We start from the raw sequence: 21,723 nt of genomic DNA, 5'->3' as shown, positions 1-21,723 counted from the left end.
AAGGATCCACGCTAATGTGAACTCTGGCAGAATCTTGAAAAGGAAACGTCACTATCGCAATGACTATTATTTTATCAACTGTCTTCAGGTTGGTAAGTAGGTACCACAATAGAAATTAATTCTCTTTGACATCTCGTAGAAGGATCCACGCTAATGTGAACTCTGGCAGAATCTTGAAAAGGAAACGTCACTATCGCAATGACTATTATTTTATCAACTGTCTTCAGGTTGGTAAGTAGGTACCACAATAGAAATTAATTCTCTTTGACATCTCGTAGAAGGATCCACGCTAATGTGAACTCTGGCAGAATCTTGAAAAGGAAACGTCACTATCGCAATGACTATTATTTTATCAACTGTCTTCAGGTTGGTAAGTAGGTACCACAATAGAAATTAATTCTCTTTGACATCTCGTAGAAGGATCCACGCTAATGTGAACTCTGGCAGAATCTTGAAAAGGAAACGTCACTATCGCAATGACTATTATTTTATCAACTGTCTTCAGGTTGGTAAGTAGGTACCACAATAGAAATTAATTCTCTTTGACATCTCGTAGAAGGATCCACGCTAATGTGAACTCTGGCAGAATCTTGAAAAGGAAACGTCACTATCGCAATGACTATTATTTTATCAACTGTCTTCAGGTTGGTAAGTAGGTACCACAATAGAAATTAATTCTCTTTGACATCTCGTAGAAGGATCCACGCTAATGTGAACTCTGGCAGAATCTTGAAAAGGAAACGTCACTATCGCAATGACTATTATTTTATCAACTGTCTTCAGGTTGGTAAGTAGGTACCACAATAGAAATTAATTCTCTTTGACATCTCGTAGAAGGATCCACGCTAATGTGAACTCTGGCAGAATCTTGAAAAGGAAACGTCACTATCGCAATGACTATTATTTTATCAACTGTCTTCAGGTTGGTAAGTAGGTACCACAATAGAAATTAATTCTCTTTGACATCTCGTAGAAGGATCCACGCTAATGTGAACTCTGGCAGAATCTTGAAAAGGAAACGTCACTATCGCAATGACTATTATTTTATCAACTGTCTTCAGGTTGGTAAGTAGGTACCACAATAGAAATTAATTCTCTTTGACATCTCGTAGAAGGATCCACGCTAATGTGAACTCTGGCAGAATCTTGAAAAGGAAACGTCACTATCGCAATGACTATTATTTTATCAACTGTCTTCAGGTTGGTAAGTAGGTACCACAATAGAAATTAATTCTCTTTGACATCTCGTAGAAGGATCCACGCTAATGTGAACTCTGGCAGAATCTTGAAAAGGAAACGTCACTATCGCAATGACTATTATTTTATCAACTGTCTTCAGGTTGGTAAGTAGGTACCACAATAGAAATTAATTCTCTTTGACATCTCGTAGAAGGATCCACGCTAATGTGAACTCTGGCAGAATCTTGAAAAGGAAACGTCACTATCGCAATGACTATTATTTTATCAACTGTCTTCAGGTTGGTAAGTAGGTACCACAATAGAAATTAATTCTCTTTGACATCTCGTAGAAGGATCCACGCTAATGTGAACTCTGGCAGAATCTTGAAAAGGAAACGTCACTATCGCAATGACTATTATTTTATCAACTGTCTTCAGGTTGGTAAGTAGGTACCACAATAGAAATTAATTCTCTTTGACATCTCGTAGAAGGATCCACGCTAATGTGAACTCTGGCAGAATCTTGAAAAGGAAACGTCACTATCGCAATGACTATTATTTTATCAACTGTCTTCAGGTTGGTAAGTAGGTACCACAATAGAAATTAATTCTCTTTGACATCTCGTAGAAGGATCCACGCTAATGTGAACTCTGGCAGAATCTTGAAAAGGAAACGTCACTATCGCAATGACTATTATTTTATCAACTGTCTTCAGGTTGGTAAGTAGGTACCACAATAGAAATTAATTCTCTTTGACATCTCGTAGAAGGATCCACGCTAATGTGAACTCTGGCAGAATCTTGAAAAGGAAACGTCACTATCGCAATGACTATTATTTTATCAACTGTCTTCAGGTTGGTAAGTAGGTACCACAATAGAAATTAATTCTCTTTGACATCTCGTAGAAGGATCCACGCTAATGTGAACTCTGGCAGAATCTTGAAAAGGAAACGTCACTATCGCAATGACTATTATTTTATCAACTGTCTTCAGGTTGGTAAGTAGGTACCACAATAGAAATTAATTCTCTTTGACATCTCGTAGAAGGATCCACGCTAATGTGAACTCTGGCAGAATCTTGAAAAGGAAACGTCACTATCGCAATGACTATTATTTTATCAACTGTCTTCAGGTTGGTAAGTAGGTACCACAATAGAAATTAATTCTCTTTGACATCTCGTAGAAGGATCCACGCTAATGTGAACTCTGGCAGAATCTTGAAAAGGAAACGTCACTATCGCAATGACTATTATTTTATCAACTGTCTTCAGGTTGGTAAGTAGGTACCACAATAGAAATTAATTCTCTTTGACATCTCGTAGAAGGATCCACGCTAATGTGAACTCTGGCAGAATCTTGAAAAGGAAACGTCACTATCGCAATGACTATTATTTTATCAACTGTCTTCAGGTTGGTAAGTAGGTACCACAATAGAAATTAATTCTCTTTGACATCTCGTAGAAGGATCCACGCTAATGTGAACTCTGGCAGAATCTTGAAAAGGAAACGTCACTATCGCAATGACTATTATTTTATCAACTGTCTTCAGGTTGGTAAGTAGGTACCACAATAGAAATTAATTCTCTTTGACATCTCGTAGAAGGATCCACGCTAATGTGAACTCTGGCAGAATCTTGAAAAGGAAACGTCACTATCGCAATGACTATTATTTTATCAACTGTCTTCAGGTTGGTAAGTAGGTACCACAATAGAAATTAATTCTCTTTGACATCTCGTAGAAGGATCCACGCTAATGTGAACTCTGGCAGAATCTTGAAAAGGAAACGTCACTATCGCAATGACTATTATTTTATCAACTGTCTTCAGGTTGGTAAGTAGGTACCACAATAGAAATTAATTCTCTTTGACATCTCGTAGAAGGATCCACGCTAATGTGAACTCTGGCAGAATCTTGAAAAGGAAACGTCACTATCGCAATGACTATTATTTTATCAACTGTCTTCAGGTTGGTAAGTAGGTACCACAATAGAAATTAATTCTCTTTGACATCTCGTAGAAGGATCCACGCTAATGTGAACTCTGGCAGAATCTTGAAAAGGAAACGTCACTATCGCAATGACTATTATTTTATCAACTGTCTTCAGGTTGGTAAGTAGGTACCACAATAGAAATTAATTCTCTTTGACATCTCGTAGAAGGATCCACGCTAATGTGAACTCTGGCAGAATCTTGAAAAGGAAACGTCACTATCGCAATGACTATTATTTTATCAACTGTCTTCAGGTTGGTAAGTAGGTACCACAATAGAAATTAATTCTCTTTGACATCTCGTAGAAGGATCCACGCTAATGTGAACTCTGGCAGAATCTTGAAAAGGAAACGTCACTATCGCAATGACTATTATTTTATCAACTGTCTTCAGGTTGGTAAGTAGGTACCACAATAGAAATTAATTCTCTTTGACATCTCGTAGAAGGATCCACGCTAATGTGAACTCTGGCAGAATCTTGAAAAGGAAACGTCACTATCGCAATGACTATTATTTTATCAACTGTCTTCAGGTTGGTAAGTAGGTACCACAATAGAAATTAATTCTCTTTGACATCTCGTAGAAGGATCCACGCTAATGTGAACTCTGGCAGAATCTTGAAAAGGAAACGTCACTATCGCAATGACTATTATTTTATCAACTGTCTTCAGGTTGGTAAGTAGGTACCACAATAGAAATTAATTCTCTTTGACATCTCGTAGAAGGATCCACGCTAATGTGAACTCTGGCAGAATCTTGAAAAGGAAACGTCACTATCGCAATGACTATTATTTTATCAACTGTCTTCAGGTTGGTAAGTAGGTACCACAATAGAAATTAATTCTCTTTGACATCTCGTAGAAGGATCCACGCTAATGTGAACTCTGGCAGAATCTTGAAAAGGAAACGTCACTATCGCAATGACTATTATTTTATCAACTGTCTTCAGGTTGGTAAGTAGGTACCACAATAGAAATTAATTCTCTTTGACATCTCGTAGAAGGATCCACGCTAATGTGAACTCTGGCAGAATCTTGAAAAGGAAACGTCACTATCGCAATGACTATTATTTTATCAACTGTCTTCAGGTTGGTAAGTAGGTACCACAATAGAAATTAATTCTCTTTGACATCTCGTAGAAGGATCCACGCTAATGTGAACTCTGGCAGAATCTTGAAAAGGAAACGTCACTATCGCAATGACTATTATTTTATCAACTGTCTTCAGGTTGGTAAGTAGGTACCACAATAGAAATTAATTCTCTTTGACATCTCGTAGAAGGATCCACGCTAATGTGAACTCTGGCAGAATCTTGAAAAGGAAACGTCACTATCGCAATGACTATTATTTTATCAACTGTCTTCAGGTTGGTAAGTAGGTACCACAATAGAAATTAATTCTCTTTGACATCTCGTAGAAGGATCCACGCTAATGTGAACTCTGGCAGAATCTTGAAAAGGAAACGTCACTATCGCAATGACTATTATTTTATCAACTGTCTTCAGGTTGGTAAGTAGGTACCACAATAGAAATTAATTCTCTTTGACATCTCGTAGAAGGATCCACGCTAATGTGAACTCTGGCAGAATCTTGAAAAGGAAACGTCACTATCGCAATGACTATTATTTTATCAACTGTCTTCAGGTTGGTAAGTAGGTACCACAATAGAAATTAATTCTCTTTGACATCTCGTAGAAGGATCCACGCTAATGTGAACTCTGGCAGAATCTTGAAAAGGAAACGTCACTATCGCAATGACTATTATTTTATCAACTGTCTTCAGGTTGGTAAGTAGGTACCACAATAGAAATTAATTCTCTTTGACATCTCGTAGAAGGATCCACGCTAATGTGAACTCTGGCAGAATCTTGAAAAGGAAACGTCACTATCGCAATGACTATTATTTTATCAACTGTCTTCAGGTTGGTAAGTAGGTACCACAATAGAAATTAATTCTCTTTGACATCTCGTAGAAGGATCCACGCTAATGTGAACTCTGGCAGAATCTTGAAAAGGAAACGTCACTATCGCAATGACTATTATTTTATCAACTGTCTTCAGGTTGGTAAGTAGGTACCACAATAGAAATTAATTCTCTTTGACATCTCGTAGAAGGATCCACGCTAATGTGAACTCTGGCAGAATCTTGAAAAGGAAACGTCACTATCGCAATGACTATTATTTTATCAACTGTCTTCAGGTTGGTAAGTAGGTACCACAATAGAAATTAATTCTCTTTGACATCTCGTAGAAGGATCCACGCTAATGTGAACTCTGGCAGAATCTTGAAAAGGAAACGTCACTATCGCAATGACTATTATTTTATCAACTGTCTTCAGGTTGGTAAGTAGGTACCACAATAGAAATTAATTCTCTTTGACATCTCGTAGAAGGATCCACGCTAATGTGAACTCTGGCAGAATCTTGAAAAGGAAACGTCACTATCGCAATGACTATTATTTTATCAACTGTCTTCAGGTTGGTAAGTAGGTACCACAATAGAAATTAATTCTCTTTGACATCTCGTAGAAGGATCCACGCTAATGTGAACTCTGGCAGAATCTTGAAAAGGAAACGTCACTATCGCAATGACTATTATTTTATCAACTGTCTTCAGGTTGGTAAGTAGGTACCACAATAGAAATTAATTCTCTTTGACATCTCGTAGAAGGATCCACGCTAATGTGAACTCTGGCAGAATCTTGAAAAGGAAACGTCACTATCGCAATGACTATTATTTTATCAACTGTCTTCAGGTTGGTAAGTAGGTACCACAATAGAAATTAATTCTCTTTGACATCTCGTAGAAGGATCCACGCTAATGTGAACTCTGGCAGAATCTTGAAAAGGAAACGTCACTATCGCAATGACTATTATTTTATCAACTGTCTTCAGGTTGGTAAGTAGGTACCACAATAGAAATTAATTCTCTTTGACATCTCGTAGAAGGATCCACGCTAATGTGAACTCTGGCAGAATCTTGAAAAGGAAACGTCACTATCGCAATGACTATTATTTTATCAACTGTCTTCAGGTTGGTAAGTAGGTACCACAATAGAAATTAATTCTCTTTGACATCTCGTAGAAGGATCCACGCTAATGTGAACTCTGGCAGAATCTTGAAAAGGAAACGTCACTATCGCAATGACTATTATTTTATCAACTGTCTTCAGGTTGGTAAGTAGGTACCACAATAGAAATTAATTCTCTTTGACATCTCGTAGAAGGATCCACGCTAATGTGAACTCTGGCAGAATCTTGAAAAGGAAACGTCACTATCGCAATGACTATTATTTTATCAACTGTCTTCAGGTTGGTAAGTAGGTACCACAATAGAAATTAATTCTCTTTGACATCTCGTAGAAGGATCCACGCTAATGTGAACTCTGGCAGAATCTTGAAAAGGAAACGTCACTATCGCAATGACTATTATTTTATCAACTGTCTTCAGGTTGGTAAGTAGGTACCACAATAGAAATTAATTCTCTTTGACATCTCGTAGAAGGATCCACGCTAATGTGAACTCTGGCAGAATCTTGAAAAGGAAACGTCACTATCGCAATGACTATTATTTTATCAACTGTCTTCAGGTTGGTAAGTAGGTACCACAATAGAAATTAATTCTCTTTGACATCTCGTAGAAGGATCCACGCTAATGTGAACTCTGGCAGAATCTTGAAAAGGAAACGTCACTATCGCAATGACTGTTATTTTATCAACTGTCTTCAGGTTGGTAAGTAGGTACCACAATAGAAATTAATTCTCTTTGACATCTCGTAGAAGGATCCACGCTAATGTGAACTCTGGCAGAATCTTGAAAAGGAAACGTCACTATCGCAATGACTATTACTTTATCAACTGTCTTCAGGTTGGTAAGTAGGTACCACAATAGAAATTAATTCTCTTTGACATCTCGTAGAAGGATCCACGCTAATGTGAACTCTGGCAGAATCTTGAAAAGGAAACGTCACTATCGCAATGACTGTTATTTTATCAACTGTCTTCAGGTTGGTAAGTAGGTACCACAATAGAAATTAATTCTCTTTGACATCTCGTAGAAGGATCCACGCTAATGTGAACTCTGGCAGAATCTTGAAAAGGAAACGTCACTATCGCAATGACTATTATTTTATCAACTGTCTTCAGGTTGGTAAGTAGGTACCACAATAGAAATTAATTCTCTTTGACATCTCGTAGAAGGATCCACGCTAATGTGAACTCTGGCAGAATCTTGAAAAGGAAACGTCACTATCGCAATGACTATTATTTTATCAACTGTCTTCAGGTTGGTAAGTAGGTACCACAATAGAAATTAATTCTCTTTGACATCTCGTAGAAGGATCCACGCTAATGTGAACTCTGGCAGAATCTTGAAAAGGAAACGTCACTATCGCAATGACTATTATTTTATCAACTGTCTTCAGGTTGGTAAGTAGGTACCACAATAGAAATTAATTCTCTTTGACATCTCGTAGAAGGATCCACGCTAATGTGAACTCTGGCAGAATCTTGATGTACGGGATCTGTCAACCTGCACAAGAGAAAATAATTAACAAAACTGTAAAATATGACACCGGTACACATTCACCTTTGTCTTTCCGACTCTTGTAATTTGCTAATCTTTGAAAGCGTCTTGAAAAAGACGATATATATGTTCGAATTGTAATTTTGCACTTGAAAACGCCTTTATAAAGGCGGTTGGTTTTTTCTTAGTCGGTAAGTGTAGTCAGCCTTGGGAGAAGAAGTGATGCTCGCCGGTCGCGTTCTGGGGTGACGTCAGCAGAAGAGGTGGGGGGGGGCAAGATGAAATCAAACACAGCGTATTTGTCCCAGGTAGCGAAGCGGGTCTAGCAGAGCGGACAGCAGGTGTTGACGGTTCCAGGGTCTGAAGCGAAAGAGGCCGGTACTTTTGACTTTGACTTTTGATTTACTTTATTTAACAGAGTTCCTAAACATGAGTTTACTGACTCTAACATAATTATAATTGATTATCTTTAGATACTTTACTGTTATTTTTATTATTATAGTGGTGTTGAAAAGAGCTTAAAAACTATACTGCGGCTGTAGGCAGGTTATTATTCCTTCCGGAGGACTATCTTGGGTTTTTTAAATTTAAATTTATCATTTTCGCTATATTTCGAGAGTGAATTTATTGTTGGATTAGAGTGGCTGGAAAGGCAGGCATAAAATTTAGTTGCTTGGGAAACAATTAAGTCTTTTATCAACGGAATGTTGGTGTCTTTATGAATAGAAGAAATTCTAATCCATTTAGGTGCATTTAAAGCAAGTCTAATGGCTTTATTTTGAAATAGTTGAATCTTTTGAATTAGACTTGGAGCGGCGTGCCCCCAAATGGGGCATCCGTACGTGAAACCTGGTCTTATTGTTGTTTTATAAAGAAGTAATTTATTATCCGTTGATAAACGACTTTTCTTTCCCATCATTGGATAAAGTGATGCTAGACATTTATTTGCTGCTGTTATTTTACTAGTTATATGTTTCTTCCAGGTGAGCTTGGAGTCAAGCGTTACACCTAGGTATTTAATTGACTTTTCCCATGGAACCTTTTCCCCAAACAGTTTAATGAATGGGGCTCTATTTATAACGCGCTACAAGACCGCGTATCTGGCCCGGTTCGCCCCTTGCCCGTTCTGTGTTTTAGGAACTTATTTTTTCGGCGTGAGTTTTGCCGTGTTATTACACGGACCAAGTTTATCTCAGAAACAAATGAATATTCTATAATATTGTGCCTTATCTGCCTCTGTCGCCCTGCCAAAACCACGCTGTTGCAATATTCTTTATTTGGTTAAAATAAGACATTTTCTACAAGATAAGTCGCCAAATCTCTTTAACATTTTCAGAGTTTTGATTATAAGTACATATCTTACATACTAAAAGGTTGTAATTATATGAATATTTATTGGGAAAACATGTGAGCATATGTGTGTAAAACTAATTAGCTGAAATTATCTCCTATTATTACAGAAAAAGACTTGAAAATTTGTATTTTTTACAAATCTCTTGGATACACGTGGCCCGCTGAGCGGGTTTTGTGCTTAGCCAATCAGCGGCTGCGTAGCCAGAGTAAGATGGTTGCTTGAGTTGAAGCGAGACAACCGCCTTTTGGGTCCGAGCGATAAAATTTCCCGTTACCCGGCAGGGCAAGTTTTTTAAACATTAGTTTCCTCTCTGTAGGGCAGGTTTATCAACCCTAGTCTTTAAACGAAAAATGTTATGGATTTTTTTATGTCTGGCACGTTTGATACACTCCTCCCGGTGCAGTCGTGGCTGCACCCAGCCATTTAGTCGAGCGTGTCAGTTCTTCAGCGGCGGTTTCGGCTTCCGGAACCAGCAGTGATTAAGGCCGCGGTTGATGTTGGGGTAACCTGTGTTTCTGTTACGGTCATCGGCTCAGGGGTCATCGGGGCTGGCAGGATGACAGCGAGTTTGACTGCCGGTCGTATGTATACTCCGGACTGGGTCTGGACCCGGGCGATTCTGACTTGTCCGTCAGCGGCGGGCACGGCTTCAAGGATGCGGCCGCGTGGCCAGCTATTTCTGGGTAGTGACGGGTCCATGATAACCACCAGGTCATCTTTTTTGATAGGTGTGGTCGGATGGTGCCACTTTTGACGGGTGGCCATGCTGGGGAGGTACTCTCGGAGCCATCGCCGCCAAAACATATCTGCAAGCTGCTGGCCAATTCGCCATTGGCGGCGAAGGCACACCTCCTCTTCGTTTTTGCCATAAAGGGACAGCTGAGGGCGTTTTCCGGCTGATCCTAACAGGAAGTGATTGGGTGTCAGGGGGCCGTCGTCGCGTGGGTCCATCGATATGTGTGTTAGTGGTCTGTTATTTACCACAAATTCAGCTTCCGCCAGCGCCGTTTGTAGAGTCTCTTCCCTGGGCGCCTTTTCTTTGAGTGTGGCGCTCAGGGCTCGTTTCACGGACCTTACCAGTCTCTCCCACGCTCCTCCCATATGAGGCGTCATTGGCGGTATAAAATGCCAATCGATGTTTTGTGTCGCCAGGGCATCGCGCATTCTTGGGTCCTGGCTCAGAGCAATAATGGCGTCCTTCATCTCAGCGTCAGCTCCGTGAAAATTCGTTCCATTATCAGAATATATGGCTGCGGGTTGCCCCCTTCGGGCGGTCATCCGCTGCAAAGCCATAATGGCGGAGTCTGTAGTTAGGGAGAAGGCTAGTTCCAAATGTATGGCGCGGGTCGAAAGGCAAGTAAAGATTGCTCCGTAGCGCTTCTCCCGGTGTCGGCCTACTGTGACCGCCATGGGGCCGAAGTAATCAAGACCACAGTGCGTGAAGGGGCGCACGTGGTGCATCAGGCGGGGCGGCGGCAGTGCTCCCATCAGGGGTGGAGATGGTTTGCTCCTGCGCATATAGCACGTGGGGCAGGCGTGCATTATTTTTCGACTCGTTGTGCGTAATCGTAACACAAAGAAGTCATTTCTTATGTCGGCCACCGTTTTCTCTGTACTCGGATGGTCTGCCTGCTGGTGGTAGTGACGAATCAAGAGTTGGGTGTATGGATGATCGCCGTCTAAAATGGCAGGTGTCCGGGCCACATCCCCAGTCCCTTGCAAAGCTTGCAGCCGGGTTCCTGTCCGTAGAGTGCCATCTGGTCCCACGAAGGGGTTCAACGAGTTTAGGCGACTGCCAGTGGACAGGGTTTTGCCTAGTCGGATGGCGCGCAAATCTGCGCTGAAGGAATCCTCCTGAGATTTTCGGATCCATCTGTTCTCCGCTGTTCTGATCTCTTCTGCTTGAAGAGAACCCTCTTTCGGTTTGTTGACCCTTATCCGACATCGTCTGATAAAGCGGAGAATCCAGGCAGTGGCACGAAGTAGTCTATGCCAGGAAGAAAATCGCTCCACTACTGGGAGGGCCTCCCCTGTGGTTATCAGGTGTCCGACGTAGTGTGGCTTAACCTCTAGAGACACGTCATCGGGTTTGGTAAACGGGGCGCGCTCCTTTGGCCATGCGCTCTCGGGTCCAGTGAGAAAAACTGGGCCGCTGAACCATTTCCCTTCTGGCGACAAATCGGGGGTGTCTGCGTCTCGTGTGCCGATGTCAGCCGGATTAAGTTTCGTTGGCACCCATCTCCAGTCGGGTATGTTTGTCAGTTCATCTATCTCACCTAGTCTGTTAGCCACGAAGGCAGAGTAGGCTCGTGGGTCAGTGCGCAGCCAGCACAGCACGGTCGCTGAATCTGTCCAGAAACAGACGCGGGATATTAGTGCCTGACTCTCTCTCCGTATGGTGTGAGCTAGTCTTGCTGCGATGAGCCCAGCTTGTAGCTCGAGTCGGGGAATGGAGAGTGGTTTTAGTGGCGCTACCTTGCATTTGCTGGCTACGAATGTCGTCCTCAGGGCCCCGTCTATTTCTTCCGTATAGTAGGCGACAGCGCAGCAGGCCTTTTCTGAAGCATCGCAAAAAATGTGAAGAGTCACGTTGTTTTTCCTCCGGTACAGGCAACATCTCGAGATTGATAAGCTGCTTGTGTTTAACAGGTCCAGCCAGTCTTTCCATCTCTGGGTATGCTCGGGAATGATGGGTTCGTCCCAGCCAACGCTGGAGCGCCATACAGCTTGCAGCAGAATCTTTGACCTGATGGTAATGCACGATACAAAGCCCACTGGGTCGAATATTCTCATCACTACCGACAGCAGTTGTCTCTTGGTAGGTTGTGCGGCTACCTCGGGGGCAATTGTCTCGTCAAACGAGTAGATGAAGTGGTCAGTTGCCGGGTCCCAAACTAGTCCCAGTATGCGTTCTGTCTCCGTCCCTCCACTATTGATTTGGACGGCTGTGCTGGCTCGGTCTGCCGCGGGGATGTCAGCTATGGCTGCAGGGCTATTGGAGGCCCAGTTCGTTAAATGAAAGCCCCCTTTCATCAGGACGGCGCTCACACCATGGACGAGTGCTGCAGCCTCTTCGGGCGTATCTACCGCGTCCAGGTAGTCGTCCATGTAAAATTTACTGCGAATCGCCGCTGCAGCGGCTGGGTACTCCTGTTCGTATTCTCCGGCAACCCTGTCCCACACAAACTGGGCGCTACTCGGCGAGCAAGTGGCACCAAACATCATGGAGGACATCTGGTAGGTATCGGGTTCAGGCTGAGCTGGTGACCTCCAGAGGTAGAGTTGTGATGGTTGATCTTCCGGTCTTATTTTGATCTGTAGGAACATCTCCTTTATATCTGCGGCGATGGCGACGACACCTTCTCTAAAACGCAGCACGTTTCCAAGGAGTGAAGATAGTAGGTCGGGGCCGGTAAGCAGTTGGTCGTTGAGGGAAGTGCCGCGACATCGGCTGGCAGCGTCGAATACTACCCTAAGCTTTCCTGGCTTATTCGGGTTGGTTACCGCAAAATGAGGTAAGTACCATTTTCGGGGAGCGGGTGCTGATGCCTCGTGCTTTGATAGTTTCTTTGCGTAGCCTTTAGTCACCAACTGACACATTTTTTCAGCGTAGGCAGCCGCTAGAACTTTGTCTTTATCCAACTTCCTCTCGAGGGCTTGGAGTCGCTTCAGTGCGCACTGGCGGTTGTCCGGAAGCGTGGCTTGGGAATGACGCCATAGCAAACCGGTCTCCCACTTTCCGGTATTGAGGGGGCGGGTAGTTTCAGTCATCAGGTAGGCAGCTCGTTGGTCACTCGCGTTAATTCTGACCGAGGACGTTATGCCGAGGGAGTCGATGGCAAAGTTTGATTTCACCAACTCCCCTAGGCGGGAATCTGCCGCTGTCTCAACTTGTAGGGCCAATGTGGTGTCTGTGCTGCTACTGCGGGGGGTCGCTCCACCGTGAGCGATCCACCCCAGTGCGGTCCGTGATACTATCCGTGAGGTATCTCGATTTTCGCGCACTTCTCGAGAAACAATTAGGTGGGCATTATCTTGCCCTATTAGCAGCTTTGGTGTGACGTATCCCCCGGACGTCCATTGTTCTGGCAGGTCAAGGTTGGCGATAGTGTTAGCAGTAATGTGGTAGATGTCACTATTGCCTGAGCCTCTTATGATCAGTTTAATACGGCGGGAGAGCGTGTCGGAAGTGCACATACCTTTGGCGCCGTGAATGCGTAGGCCACGGATGGGCCCGGTTGCGCCAATTTGGGTAGCGGTATCGGCGTCAAACAGTGTGACAGTGGAGCCTTCATCAAGGAGCGCAAATACTGACACTTCATCTCCTTGGGATGCGCGCAACACGACCGACACAATTTTCAGCATTACACTCCCCCGATCGCTGCCCTGGCGTCACAAGTGTACGGCACCGGCAGTGCTACCTCGCATGAAATCAGGATCGTGTAGTAGGCGATGGTGCGGAGATTTGCACTCTCCTACGCCGCACCACACTTTTAGTTTACAGTCCCGTGTGTGGTGCCTATCTAGGCACTTTCGGCACAAGTTACCTACACGAACGGTCTCCCAACGGAGGTCAAATGTCTTTTTGGTAAATACCGGGCACTCTCGTATGCTGTGTCGGCCGCCGCACTGTGCACAATTGTCCGCTCTGGATCGCTTCGCTTGTTTGGAGCACTCGCGGTTCTTGTGTTCTCCTCCGCATTGAGCGCACTTCTCGCCCTGGCGTTTGTGCGCGACGCTCGCAGGTACCTGCAAGTGGTTTTCGGTCTTAGGAATGACATCGCTGCTGTTTTGCACGTAGACTGCCTCACTTTTGATGTTTTCTTTGTCGTTAAGCGGTTCGCCGCACTCGGCGAGAACCAATTCTCGGCGCAGTCGGGAACGTAGGGGGTCCCTCAGTCCACTTCTTGGGATTGCAGTGGATAGGCGCTTCACAAAGGTCGCAAATTGGGTGATGGTCGCCAAATCCTCCGCGGGTTGGAATGATACCTCAATGAGCCATTGTAATTGCAGTGTAACGGGTAGTTTAGCAGTCATGTCGTGCAGTAGGGCGGGGTTGGTGAGGTATCCGCCGGTTTTGAGAAGTTGCAACGATCTCACCAAATTTTGTACAGTTCCCGAGAAGTCCTTCAAGTCTTCCCACGACGCGTTGACGGCGAGTGAAGGTAGCCTTTTTGCCTTCTCAAGCATCAGAATGGCGATTGCGTCAGGGCCGCCAAACCACTGGTCGAGAACTGAGATGATTTCATCGACTTGTGTGGGGTCCATCAGCAACGGATGGACATTCTCCCTGGCCTTGCCTGTTAGGGCCCGCTGTAGTCGGATAAGATTTTCGCTCTTTGTCATCTTGCAGGTAGCAGTGGACTGCCTAAACTGAGCCAACCAGGCGGGCCACTCAAGTGGATCTCCGGCGAAGAGGGGGAGGTCCTTTGCAGTGGATTGTCTGGCAATCAGGGCTGAGATTTGTGCGTCGTTCTCTTCTGTGCGGGAGTTTTCCTGTGCACTCTAAGAACGAAAGGCCTCTTTCATCAGTGCTGCGATCTGGGCCAGATGACTTTCGTCCGTCGTTGGTGGTGGTGGAGACATCGGAGAAAAGCCCCGGTTGGAAAAGGCTGCCTGTTGATGCTCGGTTCCTGGAGGGGGGTAAACTACGCCAGTAGGTACCGTAGGAATTGTATGGAGAGGGTACCCGGTCGCTGGGGGATTCATCGTAGGTAGGTAGCTCGGGGGGGCCGTGCGCTGTGGGATGGTGGGCTCCTGTAGTGGGGCCAGTATCGGGGCATGTAGAACTGTTGTGTAAGCCGGGTGTGCGTTTGACGCATACGCTGCGAGCGGTCCAGTATAGTCGCATGTGTGGCTAGCATTCGTGGCGGGCTGCGCTACGGCTGTTATGCGGGCTTGAGTTGCCGGGCCGTATTCTTGTGTAGGTTGGCGGGCTATTAGTTGAGTTTTCGGGGTGGGCGCCGAAAGATTGAGGGAGCCAGTGTAGTGAGAGGCCTGGCTAGCTATCAAGGTGGACCGTACCTCAGATAGTGTATGGTGTGTGGGATCAGCATTCAAGGCCGAAACGATCCCTGCGGGCACGGGGGTAGACTGGCTGGCCATCATGTAGTTGTGTGCTGCTGCATATCCGGGACCGACATTCAAGGCCGGGACGGTCGCTGCGGGCACGGGGGTAGACTGGCTGGCCATCGTGTAGTTATGGGCTGCTGCACATCCGGGACCGGCATTCAAGGCCGGGACGGTCGCTGCGGGCACGGGGGTAGACTGGCTGGCCATCGTGTAGTTATGGGCTGCTGCACATCCGGGACCAGCACTCAAGGTCGGGACGGTCGCTGCGGGCACGGGGGTAGACTGGCTGGCCATTATGTAGTTGTGTGCTGCTGCATATCCGGGACCGGCATTCAAGGCCGGGACGGTCGCTGCGGGCACGGGGGTAGACTGGCTCGCCATCATGTAGTTGTGTGCTGCTGCATATCCGGGACCGGCATTCAAGGCCGGGACGGTCGCTGCGGGCACGGGGGTAGACTGGCTCGCCATCATGTAGTTGTGTGCTGCTGCATATCCGGGACCGGCATTCAAGGCCGGGACGGTCGCTGCGGGCACGGGGGTAGACTGGCTGGCCATCGTGTAGTTATGGGCTGCTGCACATCCGGGACCGGCATTCAAGGCCGGGACGGTCGCTGCGGGCACGGGGGTAGACTGGCTGGCCATCGTGTAGTTATGGGCTGCTGCACATCCGGGACCAGCACTCAAGGTCGGGACGGTCGCTGCGGGCACGGGGGTAGACTGGCTGGCCATCATGTAGTTGTGTGCTGCTGCATATCCGGGACCGGCATTCAAGGCCGGGACGGTCGCTGCGGGCACGGGGGTAGACTGGCTCGCCATCATGTAGTTGTGTGCTGCTGCATATCCGGGACCGGCATTCAAGGCCGGGACGGTCGCTGCGGGCACGGGGGTAGACTGGCTCGCCATCATGTAGTTGTGTGCTGCTGCATATCCGGGACCGGCATTCAAGGCCGGGACGGTCGCTGCGGGCACGGGGGTAGACTGGCTCGCCATCATGTAGTTGTGTGCTGCTGCATATCCGGGACCGGCATTCAAGGCCGGGACGGTCGCTGCGGGCACGGGGGTAGACTGGCTGGCCATCGTGTAGTTATGGGCTGCAGCACATCCGGGACCAGCACTCAAGGTCGGGACGGTCGCTGCGGGCACGGGGGTAGACTGGCTGGCCATTATGTAGTTGTGTGCTGCTGCATATCCGGGACCGACATTCAAGGCCGGGACGGTCGCTGCGGGCACGGGGGTCGACTGGTTGGCTATCGTGTATTGGCTGTCTGGTTGGCGGCTAGGTGCTGCAGCGTTCAGAGCTGCGAACAGGTCGGCTATCTGCTTGGCGTGGCAGGTGTCCTTATCACGCATCTCTCGGCGTAAAGTGCGCAGTGTCTCCGCCGTTGACTCGATTTGCATATCGTCATCCTCATCAGATAAAGTGCAGCCCGAGATGGGGCCCGGGGCGGAGATTGGTCGCTCGATAGAGCCCGAGACTAGGGGGCTCAAGGCTCGATGAAGGGGTGGTGACTTCTGGACTATTTCGACATCGGTTGGTATTCCTGCGGAGCCCAAGGCGCGCCGGCTGGGAGGTCGGCGGGGTGACGGCGTATGTCTGCTTGCGAGGAGGGAGCCTGGCTTCTTGGATACGTTCAGGGCCTTGCGGCCGCTGCGCAGCGATGGCATCTCCACTGGGGAAGAACTGAAGGCGTGATGTGTAGACCCGGCTGCGAAGGACCAATTTGTACGGGATCTGTCAACCTGCACAAGAGAAAATAATTAACAAAACTGTAAAATATGACACCGGTACACATTCACCTTTGTCTTTCCGACTCTTGTAATTTGCTAATCTTTGAAAGCGTCTTGAAAAAGACGATATATATGTTCGAATTGTAATTTTGCACTTGAAAACGCCTTTATAAAGGCGGTTGGTTTTTTCTTAGTCGGTAAGTGTAGTCAGCCTTGGGAGAAGAAGTGATGCTCGCCGGTCGCGTTCTGGGGTGACGTCAGCAGAAGAGGTGGGGGGGGCAAGATGAAATCCAACACAGCGTATTTGTCCCAGGTAGCGAAGCGGGTCTAGCAGAGCGGACAGCAGGTGTTGACGGTTCCAGGGTCTGAAGCGAAAGAGGCCGGTACAAATGTGAGCGCTCTATTTATAACGCGCTACAAGACCGCGTATCTGGCCCGGTTCGCCCCTTGCCCGTTCTGTGTTTTAGGAACTTATTTTTTCGGCGTGAGTTTTGCCGTGTTATTACACGGACCAAGTTTATCTCAGAAACAAATGAATATTCTATAATATTGTGCCTTATCTGCCTCTGTCGCCCTGCCAAAACCACGCTGTTGCAATATTCTTTATTTGGTTAAAATAAGACATTTTCTACAAGATAAGTCGCCAAATCTCTTTAACATTTTCAGAGTTTTGATTATAAGTACATATCTTACATACTGAAAGGTTGTAATTATATGAATATTTATTGGGAAAACATGTGAGCATATGTGTGTAAAACTAATTAGCTGAAATTATCTCCTATTATTACAGAAAAAGACTTGAAAATTTGTATTTTTTACAAATCTCTTGGATACACGTGGCCCGCTGAGCGGGTTTTGTGCTTAGCCAATCAGCGGCTGCGTAGCCAGAGTAAGATGGTTGCTTGAGTTGAAGCGAGACAACCGCCTTTTGGGTCCGAGCGATAAAATTTCCCGTTACCCGGCAGGGCAAGTTTTTTAAACATTAGTTTCGTCTCTGTAGGGCAGGTTTATCAACCCTAGTCTTTAAACGAAAAATGTTATGGATTTTTTTATGTCTGGCACGTTTGATACACTTGAAAAGGAAACGTCACTATCGCAATGAATATTATTTTATCAACTGTCTTCAGGTTGGTAAGTAGGTACGACAATAGAAATTAATTCTCTTTGACATCTCGTAGAAGGATCCACGCTAATGTGAACTCTGGCAGAATCTTGAAAAGGAAACGTCACTATCGCAATGACTATTATTTTATCAACTGTCTTCAGGTTGGTAAGTAGGTACCACAATAGAAATTAATTCTCTTTGACATCTCGTAGAAGGATCCACGCTAATGTGAACTCTGGCAGAATCTTGAAAAGGAAACGTCACTATCGCAATGACTATTATTTTATCAACTGTCTTCAGGTTGGTAAGTAGGTACCACAATAGAAATTAATTCTCTTTGACATCTCGTAGAAGGATCCACGCTAATGTGAACTCTGGCAGAATCTTGAAAAGGAAACGTCACTATCGCAATGACTATTATTTTATCAACTGTCTTCAGGTTGGTAAGTAGGTACCACAATAGAAATTAATTCTCTTTGACATCTCGTAGAAGGATCCACGCTAATGTGAACTCTGGCAGAATCTTGAAAAGGAAACGTCACTATCGCAATGACTATTATTTTATCAACTGTCTTCAGGTTGGTAAGTAGGTACCACAATAGAAATTAATTCTCTTTGACATCTCGTAGAAGGATCCACGCTAATGTGAACTCTGGCAGAATCTTGAAAAGGAAACGTCACTATCGCAATGACTATTATTTTATCAACTGTCTTCAGGTTGGTAAGTAGGTACCACAATAGAAATTAATTCTCTTTGACATCTCGTAGAAGGATCCACGCTAATGTGAACTCTGGCAGAATCTTGAAAAGGAAACGTCACTATCGCAATGACTATTATTTTATCAACTGTCTTCAGGTTGGTAAGTAGGTACCACAATAGAAATTAATTCTCTTTGACATCTCGTAGAAGGATCCACGCTAATGTGAACTCTGGCAGAATCTTGAAAAGGAAACGTCACTATCGCAATGACTATTATTTTATCAACTGTCTTCAGGTTGGTAAGTAGGTACCACAATAGAAATTAATTCTCTTTGACATCTCGTAGAAGGATCCACGCTAATGTGAACTCTGGCAGAATCTTGAAAAGGAAACGTCACTATCGCAATGACTATTATTTTATCAACTGTCTTCAGGTTGGTAAGTAGGTACCACAATAGAAATTAATTCTCTTTGACATCTCGTAGAAGGATCCACGCTAATGTGAACTCTGGCAGAATCTTGAAAAGGAAACGTCACTATCGCAATGACTATTATTTTATCAACTGTCTTCAGGTTGGTAAGTAGGTACCACAATAGAAATTAATTCTCTTTGACATCTCGTAGAAGGATCCACGCTAATGTGAACTCTGGCAGAATCTTGAAAAGGAAACGTCACTATCGCAATGACTATTATTTTATCAACTGTCTTCAGGTTGGTAAGTAGGTACCACAATAGAAATTAATTCTCTTTGACATCTCGTAGAAGGATCCACGCTAATGTGAACTCTGGCAGAATCTTGAAAAGGAAACGTCACTATCGCAATGACTATTATTTTATCAACTGTCTTCAGGTTGGTAAGTAGGTACCACAATAGAAATTAATTCTCTTTGACATCTCGTAGAAGGATCCACGCTAATGTGAACTCTGGCAGAATCTTGAAAAGGAAACGTCACTATCGCAATGACTATTATTTTATCAACTGTCTTCAGGTTGGTAAGTAGGTACCACAATAGAAATTAATTCTCTTTGACATCTCGTAGAAGGATCCACGCTAATGTGAACTCTGGCAGAATCTTGAAAAGGAAACGTCACTATCGCAATGACTATTATTTTATCAACTGTCTTCAGGTTGGTAAGTAGGTACCACAATAGAAATTAATTCTCTTTGACATCTCGTAGAAGGATCCACGCTAATGTGAACTCTGGCAGAATCTTGAAAAGGAAACGTCACTATCGCAATGACTATTATTTTATCAACTGTCTTCAGGTTGGTAAGTAGGTACCACAATAGAAATTAATTCTCTTTGACATCTCGTAGAAGGATCCACGCTAATGTGAACTCTGGCAGAATCTTGAAAAGGAAACGTCACTATCGCAATGACTATTATTTTATCAACTGTCTTCAGGTTGGTAAGTAGGTACCACAATAGAAATTAATTCTCTTTGACATCTCGTAGAAGGATCCACGCTAATGTGAACTCTGGCAGAATCTTGAAAAGGAAACGTCACTATCGCAATGACTATTATTTTATCAACTGTCTTCAGGTTGGTAAGTAGGTACCACAATAGAAATTAATTCTCTTTGACATCTCGTAGAAGGATCCACGCTAATGTGAACTCTGGCAGAATCTTGAAAAGGAAACGTCACTATCGCAATGACTATTATTTTATCAACTGTCTTCAGGTTGGTAAGTAGGTACCACAATAGAAATTAATTCTCTTTGACATCTCGTAGAAGGATCCACGCTAATGTGAACTCTGGCAGAATCTTGAAAAGGAAACGTCACTATCGCAATGACTATTATTTTATCAACTGTCTTCAGGTTGGTAAGTAGGTACCACAATAGAAATTAATTCTCTTTGACATCTCGTAGAAGGATCCACGCTAATGTGAACTCTGGCAGAATCTTGAAAAGGAAACGTCACTATCGCAATGACTATTATTTTATCAACTGTCTTCAGGTTGGTAAGTAGGTACCACAATAGAAATTAATTCTCTTTGACATCTCGTAGAAGGATCCACGCTAATGTGAACTCTGGCAGAATCTTGAAAAGGAAACGTCACTATCGCAATGACTATTATTTTATCAACTGTCTTCAGGTTGGTAAGTAGGTACCACAATAGAAATTAATTCTCTTTGACATCTCGTAGAAGGATCCACGCTAATGTGAACTCTGGCAGAATCTTGAAAAGGAAACGTCACTATCGCAATGACTATTATTTTATCAACTGTCTTCAGGTTGGTAAGTAGGTACCACAATAGAAATTAATTCTCTTTGACATCTCGTAGAAGGATCCACGCTAATGTGAACTCTGGCAGAATCTTGAAAAGGAAACGTCACTATCGCAATGACTATTATTTTATCAACTGTCTTCAGGTTGGTAAGTAGGTACCACAATAGAAATTAATTCTCTTTGACATCTCGTAGAAGGATCCACGCTAATGTGAACTCTGGCAGAATCTTGAAAAGGAAACGTCACTATCGCAATGACTATTATTTTATCAACTGTCTTCAGGTTGGTAAGTAGGTACCACAATAGAAATTAATTCTCTTTGACATCTCGTAGAAGGATCCACGCTAATGTGAACTCTGGCAGAATCTTGAAAAGGAAACGTCACTATCGCAATGACTATTATTTTATCAACTGTCTTCAGGTTGGTAAGTAGGTACCACAATAGAAATTAATTCTCTTTGACATCTCGTAGAAGGATCCACGCTAATGTGAACTCTGGCAGAATCTTGAAAAGGAAACGTCACTATCGCAATGACTATTATTTTATCAACTGTCTTCAGGTTGGTAAGTAGGTACCACAATAGAAATTAATTCTCTTTGACATCTCGTAGAAGGATCCACGCTAATGTGAACTCTGGCAGAATCTTGAAAAGGAAACGTCACTATCGCAATGACTATTATTTTATCAACTGTCTTCAGGTTGGTAAGTAGGTACCACAATAGAAATTAATTCTCTTTGACATCTCGTAGAAGGATCCACGCTAATGTGAACTCTGGCAGAATCTTGAAAAGGAAACGTCACTATCGCAATGACTATTATTTTATCAACTGT

General features: G+C 44.3%; 1 protein-coding gene across 1 annotated transcript; it reads right to left on the bottom strand.

Moving 5' to 3' along the window:
- Nucleotides 1-7,656: 7,656 nt before the first annotated feature.
- On the bottom strand, nt 7,657-15,241 carry LOC149416473 (uncharacterized). The gene is made up of 4 exons (XM_089642007.1): nt 14,714-15,241; nt 13,607-14,554; nt 9,557-13,435; nt 7,657-7,701 (listed from the first exon to the last, which is right to left on the bottom strand). The coding sequence occupies exons 1-4, from the start codon at nt 15,239-15,241 to the stop codon at nt 7,657-7,659; spliced, it is 5,400 nt and encodes a 1,799-aa protein (XP_089498133.1).
- Between the last annotated feature and the right edge of the window lie 6,482 nt (nt 15,242-21,723).

Source organism: Hesperophylax consimilis, chromosome 17 (genome assembly GCF_061612785.1).
Source record: "Hesperophylax consimilis isolate HC1 chromosome 17, BYU_Hcon_1.0, whole genome shotgun sequence".
NCBI lineage: Eukaryota > Metazoa > Arthropoda > Insecta > Trichoptera > Limnephilidae > Hesperophylax > Hesperophylax consimilis.
This window is presented reverse-complemented; position numbering and strand designations above follow the sequence as displayed.

What these genes read in the sequence shown, in the direction of transcription:
- LOC149416473 (XM_089642007.1), bottom strand. Translation starts at nt 15,241, where the DNA reads ATGGCCAGCCAGTCTACCCCCGTGCCCGCAGCGACCGTCCCGGCCTTG. An exon ending in CTCTCCATACAATTCCTACG is followed by an intron (nt 14,555 to 14,713) that starts GTACCTACTGGC and finishes TTTCGTTCTTAG; the next exon opens with AGTGCACAGGAAAACTCCCG. An exon ending in TGACCGTAACAGAAACACAG is followed by an intron (nt 7,702 to 9,556) that starts GTTACCCCAACA and finishes TCTCTTGTGCAG; the next exon opens with GTTGACAGATCCCGTACATC.